The sequence below is a fragment of the Xiphophorus maculatus genome, chromosome 14 (genome assembly GCF_002775205.1).
Source record: "Xiphophorus maculatus strain JP 163 A chromosome 14, X_maculatus-5.0-male, whole genome shotgun sequence".
Taxonomy (NCBI): domain Eukaryota; kingdom Metazoa; phylum Chordata; class Actinopteri; order Cyprinodontiformes; family Poeciliidae; genus Xiphophorus; species Xiphophorus maculatus.
In genome coordinates this window covers 23517051-23525992 of record NC_036456.1, presented here as the reverse complement: position 1 = coordinate 23525992, position 8942 = coordinate 23517051, and the positions used below count along the sequence as shown (strand labels likewise).

Sequence of the window (8942 nt, the reverse complement as noted above, 5' to 3'; positions counted from 1 at the left end):
AAATAAAAGCCTTGAATATTTTTACATCAGGTAATTGCTGTTTTTGGCTTTATATGACTTTTTCATCCAAAGCACTGTTACACATGGGATTAGTTTGGAACTTTAAAATGGAGCATAATAATAATTTCAAAATAAAAGCCTTGAATATTTTTACATCAGGTAATTGCTCTTTTTGGCTTTATTTGACTTTTTCATCCAAAGCACTGTTACACGTGGTATTAGTTTGGCCCTTTGAAATGAAGCATTCTGAAAATTTCAAAATAAAAGCCTTGAATAATTTTACATGACGTAATTGCTCTTTTTGGCTTTATTTGACTTTTTCATCCAAAGCACTGTTACACGTGGTATTAGTTTGGCCCTTTGAAATGAAGCATACTGAAAATTTCAAAATAAAAGCCTTGAATATTTTTACATCAGCTACTTGTGTTTTGAGCATTATATAACTATTTTAACCCAAGGACTATTACGCATGGGATTAGTTTGGCCCTTTGAAATGAAGGTTAACAAAACTTCCAAAATAAAAGCCTTGACAACATTTTAAATCGTACCGAACGGTGCACGTCCGCCTCGCTTAACGTTCTTGCGGTTCTCCGCGTGCCACTGATCACGTCGCGGCGTCCTTTGGCGTCGACGCCGATTTGTGGCGCGACGACGCCGGGCCCATGCCCGACGGGCGCGCCTTGGCAGGCCCCGGCTAAATTTCTTCCGAAATTTTCTAGTTATGTAAATGTTCACCAAGATGAAAGATTAACTCATCATAACCTATTAAATGTCACAAATCTAGATTCAGATTTTTACACCACACGGATTAATCATTAAAGTAGAAAAACACACCAATCAATTATGATAGTTGTATAAACCCCCATATGAAAAAAACCCCACAAAGAATCACCTTAATGATAATCAATGCAGTTTACAGAATAACGACATTCAAAATCTCAGCTCTTCTCTTTGCAAAGTCCAGACAACATCAAGTGGCTGTTTCAACCTTTTTGTGCAGGATCTCAGAGATATGATGTGCCGTTTTAAAAATCATAAAACACGTTGAAAAATGTTGTTGCACTGATATATTTAAACACAGGCCAAAACATGTGAAGATATTTCCACCTCCTAATGCAGAAAACATGTGATTGTTGTAACCTGAAGCATAATCAGGATCTGATCTTTATCCAATAATATGACAACTGTTCTGATTGATTATGACAATTACAATTTCCGTCAACAGACAATTATAAATCATCTGTACTAGATTTTAATATCAGCATTTGGTCTGAAAATGGAATAAATGTAAATAATTAGTTGAGATGCATTAAAAATCCTCCTGGGCAGTGACAAACGCCATAGCTGAACAGAAACAGGAAGGGGCAGCACCCAAACAAACTCCAACTGACAATGATCTCTCAGCAACAACAATTAAGACCAAATAAACAAATAAATACAAATTTTATCCAACTGAACCTCAGATCACTGCTGACTATTTCAGCTTAATGAACCCAGCAGAGGCTCCATGAGAGAAAACATAAACCCCAGCATGCAGAGGCTGAGTGAATCTTGTCTGGACTCTGTGGAGGAGAGTCATGGTTTCAGAGACGCTGTAGAAAGACAGAATACCTGCTCTGTGATCCAGGTACACTCCTATTCTGGAGGAAACTGGACCTGGTACTGAAGTTTTAACTTTGTTGTGATAAAATCTGTAACTGTTTGTGGTACAATATAATGACCAGGATTTGTCATTGAATCCAAATAAACATTCTTGTGACCCTCCTCTGCTGATATTCTTGTATGAAACTGCTACATCAACTTTTCCTGTCCGCTCCACCTCCCAGTAATAACGTTTAGTCAGACTCTCTCTACTCAGGACCTGAGGGACATCACTAAATCTGTCTGGATGACCAGGATAAAGTTCTTCTTCCTCTTCCGACTCTTCTTCCTCTTCCTCTTCTGACTCTTCTTCCTCTTCCGACTCTTCTTCCTCTTCCGACTCTTCTTCGCCTTCAATCAGACAAGACACTTTTCTGCTCCCCTCAGATAATAACAGCTTCCTGTATGCTGTATTTGGGTCCAGGGTGATTTTTTGTGAATATTTTAAGAATTCATCTCTGCTGTTTGGTTCTGGCTCTGGTTCTACCAGTAGAACATCCACTGCAGTGATTGTCAGTGAGATGTTTGTCCATGAGTCTCTCAGGACGTCCTGCATTATGTCTCTGAGCTCTGACACAGCTGCTGCCACGTCCTCAAAGTGTCTCAGAGGACGGATGTTGATGCTGGATGAGTGTGTAGACTCACTGAGTGCTGGCAGTGAGGGGTAGTTGAGGAGAAACTGGTTGTGATCCTCTGTGTGTGAGAGCTGCTCCAGCTCAGCGTCTTTCCTCTTCAGCTCAGTGATCTCCTGCTCCAGCTTCTCCTGAACATCTTTGACTCGACTCACTTCAGTTTCCTGCTGGGATCTGATCTGCTGCTTCACATCAGAGCTTCTTTCCTGGAGGAGACGGATCAGATCAGTGAAGATCTTCTCACTGTCCTCCACTGCTTTATCAGCAGAGACATTGATGGCCTCCACCTCCTGTTGAAGCAGCTTCACATCTTTCTCTTGGTCCTGGATTCTCTGATGGATTTGTTGTTGACTCTCCTGGAGCTTCTTCTGCTTCTCAGCTCTTTCTGTTGCAGCTGGGACTGTTTCATGGCCTTTATGTTCATCCATAGTGCAGAGATAACAGATACACTGCTGATCAGTACGACAGAAGATCTTCATCACCTCATCATGACGAGAGCAGATGTTCTGCAGAAGTTTAGTAGACGCTTCAACCAGATTATGTTTTTTAAACGTAGGAGATTCATAGTGAGGTTGAAGGTGATTTTTGCAATAAGAAGCCAAACAGACCAGACAGGATTTGACAGCTTTCATCTTCCTCCCAGTACAGACATCACAGGCCACATCATCAGGTCCAGCATAGCAGTGATCAACGGGAGCAGTTTGGAGTCCAGTCTTCCTCAGATCCTCCACCAACTCTGCTAGCATGATGTTTTTCACCAGTTCAGGTCTCGGTATGAACTCTTTCCTGCATTGAGGGCAGCTGTGGATTCTTCTCTGATCTTCTCCATCCCAGCAGTCTTTAATGCAGTTCATACAGTAACTGTGTCCACAGGGAATAGTCACCGGATCCTTCAGTAGATCCAAACAGATCGAACAAAAGAATTTCATTGAATCCACGAGTCTTCCTGGTTGTGCCATTTCATCTCTAAACAACTACTGTTGCTGTCTATGTTACTTTCTCTTGTAAAAGTTTCCTATAAAAAGTCAGTTTTCTTCCTCTTTTATCTTCTGCAGTAAGACTTTGCTAATCGCATTCTTCAAAGCAGAGTTTTTCGCTAAACTCAACCGGTCAGACTAGTGCGAGAGGAGGAACCAGGAAATGTCATAACTGAACTGTTGTGAAAACAGGGAGGGACTTTCCATGGTTTCTTTTTGTTTTTTAACAACTTTGATGTCATGTTTGTCTATAATCTTCAGATCTGAAGAACTTTTTTGAATGTCTTTATTACTTGCATGTCTTGTCAAGTTTATTTTTATATGTTTGAATTGAAGCAAATTTATAGAATGATCAGAGGGGTGAGATTTACTATCTGAATCAGGTCAGATGCAATGATAGGCATGTATTTTTAATAAAAGCTGCGGGTTGGACATCAAGACAGCAGGAGCAAAAGTTTAATATCTTTTTTCTCAGTTTTTGTGGTTGAGCTGGATTTGATGATATGAACATGATATAACACAGTGTTGTGGAGACACCTTCAGGACTTTTGGACTTTTTATATTTGTTGGATGTAATGATTGATAGAAGTATTGTTACATAAAGTTTATGCTTATTACTGTTTGCTGTTCAGTCCATCTAAACAAAGTAAAATTCAGTTTGCAGATTTTTAACCTGGCAGAAAAAAATATTTTTGAAGATTAGTTGTTGTTTTTTTTAACTTTTGTCAGATTAGCAATCTTTTTTCCACATTGTCATAATGAGGTATTTGTAGAATCACAAGGGAAGAAATAAATTTAATACTATTTGGAAAAAGGCTGTAATGTAACAAATTTGTTACTACTTCCTGGGTGCACTCAAAAGTGCACCCAGAAAGTTGCAAGACAAATATTACAGTATTTGTCTTATGTTGAAAAAACTCTGACATACACTAAAGATTTTATTTTAGCAGAAAAGGCTTTGGACTAAACTGTTACTCGTGTTAGCCACGTTAGCACCAAGTACAGCTAGTCAATCAACCATCGCTGTGTTCAGGGAAGCGCTGATTAATAATTGAGAAATAAATATCAAGCCTGGAAACTTTGTTTACCTTTACTGTGGCGCATTACAGCCGCTGTAGTTTCTAAACGTTGGACTAATTACCTCGTTCGTTTGTGAGTTTACGTCATTCACAACAAACATCAAATAGAACAAATACATTTCATAAAATTTTAACAAACAAATGGCTTCTACCGCGGTAATTATGTGAAATTAAATTAATTATATCCCAACTTCAGAAGATTTGCCTTTACCTTTACAGAGCTCTTTGGTTCCTCCTATCAGTCTGTAGCTTCTCATATTGACATCATCAAACCAAATTTCAGATCTACCATAACTGACTGACACCTGCTGGCCTCAGGTTTGCAACCAGCTTGTGACTGAGAAACCAGTAACCTCCTCCCAGATGATGACATGAACTTGTTAGTTCCTCTGTCCATTGTAGTAGCTGATATATTGTGAAAATCCGGTAGAAATGATGCACTAATCCAGTCATGTTTACATAGAAACAACACGCTGCGAGGCTTTGTTTGTGAGACTTACGGTCACGTGGGTCGGTTGTGGGCGGAGCTTGGTAAGGTCCATTGGGAGGTAACGCAAAAGAAAAAAATTCCCCATGCCCCCTAGGGGGCTCCGTAGTAACTGTGCTATGTGTGTATGTTTTGTACTTGATTTTCTCTCGCTAGGTATGTTTTAATCTTAAAAAGTAATGTCTGTTATCCACTGTGTAATAATAGTCTTTGAATGTTAAACATGTAACAGGGTTTGTTTTGAACAATAGTATAGATGTGAAGTTCATCTAAATTTATTTATTATTCAAATTAATTTTGTTTTATCAAAAGTTATTTTCATTGGTGCTCGTAAAGCTGCTGTTGGCAGTTGGTGGTTACCATAGCAACCAGTAACTGACTTCTCCTCCACCTTTTTTTTTTACAAGTAACATTTTTTTGTGTGTAATTTTGCCATGTTTGTATATGTTCTTTGTATGTAATGTGCGTTTTCGGCGTCTTTAATTTTACAATTGTTAACTGCTCTTTGAGAGCTATTGGTCTGTAGTTTGTTTCGGGTTATTTATTGTAGTTTATTTACTGTATAGAGGCAGACGCTGCTGGACTGATGTTAACTAACTAGATTTTTTCTCTTGTTAGGATAAATTTAGTGAACCTGAGTGAGTCTGTTGTGAAGTCGTCCATGTTGGACCTGAGGCGAACAAAGACGTTTACACACCTCTCCATTTTGTTCCAGCTGCCTTTGTTGAAGGACTCCGCTTGGGGAACAACATTCGTCAGGGTGAAAGTCGACTCTTTGTCCGCTTTGGTTGAGGCGTAGGAACTAGAAATATGTGACCCCGGTCAAATGTTCTATTGGATCTGTAATCCACATCGCCGGCCTGGTGGTTGTAGGTTCTGTTCGTATCTCCGGGGATCATCCTCTTGACTCTATTTCAATTCTCCAGCTGGGAAAGAGTAGTTGAGGAGGGAAACTGGATATTATAAATTCAAGACATCGAACATCTTTTTGTTTATTCTCATTGTGAAATGAACGTCTTCCTCCCTTTTCTAGGGTGCATTCACAGCGGCCCTGTTTGGTCTGTTTTAATTGAACTCCAGTTCGTTTGTCTAGAGCAGGGTGCTCAAGTCCAGTCCTGGAGAGCTACTGTCCTGCAACTTTTAGATGCATCCTTACTCCAACAGACCAGGATCAGCTCTGAACAGACCTGCTAACGAGCCGTTCATTTGATTCAGGTGTGTTGGAGCAGCGAAGCGTCTGAAAGTTGCAGGACGGTATCTCTGGAGGACTGGACTTGAGCACCCCTGGTCTAGAGAGTCCGATTTGTTTGGGGTTGTGTGAATGCATAGTCAGACCAACAAAACATACTCTGGTGCGGTTCGCATACATGAGTGCTAAGTGGACCGGAGACCACTCCAAAAGCAGGAAGTGGACTATAGCGCTGCGCATTCTGCATAAATACAACCAAAACAAACGCACTAGTCCAGTGTAAGAAATGGATTGTGGTCTTTTGCCAATGACAAAAGTGAAAAACTACAACTGCTACATTCTGACACCACTCCATTTTTGTTTACATTTTGTGAAGGAGGAAGTTATGCTCAGTGTCTTCTTCAGAGGTTTTGGTGTCGTTTTCCCTTCAGTGGTTCTTGGTATAGCGCCCCCACAGGCGAGGAGGGCAACAGGTTTTTCAAAGGGTTTGGTTGGTTTGACTCAGTGCAGCGTGAAAGCCAACCACACCATCTGAAAATATAACAAATGTAACTTTGATCCCAAATCGAACAGAGTCTACCGGACTCTCAGGTGTGAAAACAAGCCTACCTGAGGTTCTATCTTCCAAACGCTCTTGGGTCTCCTTCTGGAAACTTCTCCAGTGAACTTGAAAGCGGAAAACACCGGAATCCCGTTCTGCACATCGTAAAGCGTCACAAATCTCCTTTGTTCCCCGTAGGTCTGGCAAATGAGCTTGTACTGGTTCTGATCGAGGATCTTCCCGCCCTCCAGGATGCTAGGAACATGCGGTGGCGTTTGGTCAAGAAAGAAGCGGTCACAGTCCGACACCGACTCCATCACTTCAGCAAATGTTTGTACGGACAGGAAGAAGAGAAGAGCTGTAGTTGGTAGGAAACACCAACCTTCTGAGACGTCATGACCTTCAATCAGAGGAGACAAAAGTGGGTCGATCTAGATCTGTTCTGCAACAGTCAAATATCACAAACAGATAACATTGTTGGTTGGTTGCATTAGACCAGTTAGCAACTCTGATCATTTTTCTGAGGATTTACAATCTGCTGTGTTTTAGTAGAGAAAACTTTTTGAAATAATTTGATTAACAAACTGAGCTCAATTTACTGTTGATAACCAGGATAAACTGGAATGAAAATGTGTGGCAAACAACAGTAACTTCCTGAATGTTGTTACTGATAAAGCATCAAGTCACGAAACTTGAACTGAAGAACGGAGGCAGATCTGAACCCCGTCTACACCGACCAAACAAAACTTACCAAGTATTTCTGGTCTAGTTTCTGGTGATAATATCTTAGTTTTGTCTCATTTCAAGTGCATTAACTTACAAGTAACTTTGCAGCAGAGATATCACGAGTCGATAATTAGTTTCCTAAATAAATATTTAATTTGAAACCCAAATATTTAGTTTGCGAACTAAATATTTTGTCAAAGTTCCAAACTAAATATTTTATCCGCAGGCTAAATCTTTCATTTGTAAACTAACTATTTAGCTGAGACTTACAAATTTAGTTGCAAACTAAATATTTAGCTTCCTAACTAAATATTTAATTTAGCTTGGAAATTAAATGTTTAGTTCTAATAGCATAACTAATATGGTGAAATATGACTTTGAAAACGCCCACATTCTTTTCTCTGACAGGCTAAATAAACCAATTTGTTGCTGTTATTATTTTACTCTATAACTTCCCGCAGCTCCGATTCAACCTGCTGCACTCTTGATTTAATGCCTGCAACTACAACTTCATTTCCCGCTGTGACCAAAATAGGAAGAAATAATATTTAATTTGTCCTTTGTAAGCTCATATGAATTCCGTTTGTTTGTTTTAGGTGAAAATGTACATTTTAACAAAATCCTATTGCGGCGTCTTTGCTCACTATGGATGTGTTTGTCTCATTCAGTGATACTCGGCACTTTTCACTGAGAGCTAATGATCTTATCTTACCGTGAACAAATGTGCTTTAATAATGGTAGAGTAGCTAATTTCAACAGCTGCTAACATGCTAGCTAACTGCAAAACAGCAAGATAACCGCGGGTAACCATGGCAACCAGTGAGGCCGACAGTAGCTATGCTAACCGCATAGCATAGCTACTGTATGCTATGCAGTAGCTAACAAATAATCCCTCTTGTTTAAGTCAATATTTTCTTAATATTGTTGAAAAAGTATTAATTCCACTGGCAGAGTTTTTCCCTATAATACATTTTTCGCATGTTACAGGTGAAATAATCTGCCAGCGGAAGTACTTAAAAATTTTTTTTAAAGAATTACCGACTTAAACAAGCTTCTATATCTAGCTGAAAAGTTGAATTTTATGTTTCTGCAGTATACTTTAAACAAAGCTAGACTATTTAGCTTAGTTTCCAAAAGTATGTTGGGATGACAAAGTAATTAAAACTACAAACTGAAAATCTTGAATTGAAATATTGAATTTATAAAGTTGTAAATAGGTAAATTCGTATTATCTGATCATATTCACCGTGTTTTTAGTTGAAAAAGCAACACATAACTCACCGCTTTTTACCAGAATGTGTCACGATGTCTCTGCTCCCTTTAATGAAGAAATAAATCTGAGTTCCTAAAACATGACAGGAAGTCGTGGCTCACTCGCATGACAGAGTGAGTGGTCGGATGTTTGAGATAACTGGAAATTAACTTTAGTTTTCTCTGAAACCCGCTGCATGTCTCGTGTTTGTAATTTCCCCCCGACCGTCTGGTGAAACGTTGTTGGTCCAAATGTCAAAGAAATGTCCCAAATGAGACTCCGTAGAGGAGAAACTATAAAGTTTGTATTTATATGCAGTCTCTGGGTAACGGATGTGTTCATCGGTCTGGATTTAACCCATGTTTAACCGCTGAGGTCGACCTGGCACTGTTACCATGGCAACGATGATAAACAAACA

The 8942-nt window shown here is 39.4% G+C and overlaps 2 protein-coding genes across 2 annotated transcripts; both read right to left on the bottom strand.

Annotated features, from left to right (window-relative positions):
• Positions 1-678: 678 nt before the first annotated feature.
• On the bottom strand, positions 679-3404 carry LOC102234249 (tripartite motif-containing protein 16-like). Its single transcript, XM_023346949.1, has one exon. The coding sequence runs from the start codon at positions 3230-3232 to the stop codon at positions 1475-1477; it is 1758 nt and encodes a 585-aa protein (XP_023202717.1). The 5' UTR covers positions 3233-3404; the 3' UTR covers positions 679-1474.
• Positions 3405-6456: 3052 nt separating this feature from the next.
• Positions 6457-8673, bottom strand: LOC102226953 (endonuclease domain-containing 1 protein-like). The gene is made up of 3 exons (XM_023347093.1): positions 8554-8673; positions 6615-6946; positions 6457-6536 (listed from the first exon to the last, which is right to left on the bottom strand). Exons 2-3 carry the CDS (start codon positions 6861-6863, stop codon positions 6507-6509), a joined length of 279 nt encoding a protein of 92 aa, XP_023202861.1. The 5' UTR covers positions 6864-6946; positions 8554-8673; the 3' UTR covers positions 6457-6506.
• Positions 8674-8942: the final 269 nt, after the last annotated feature.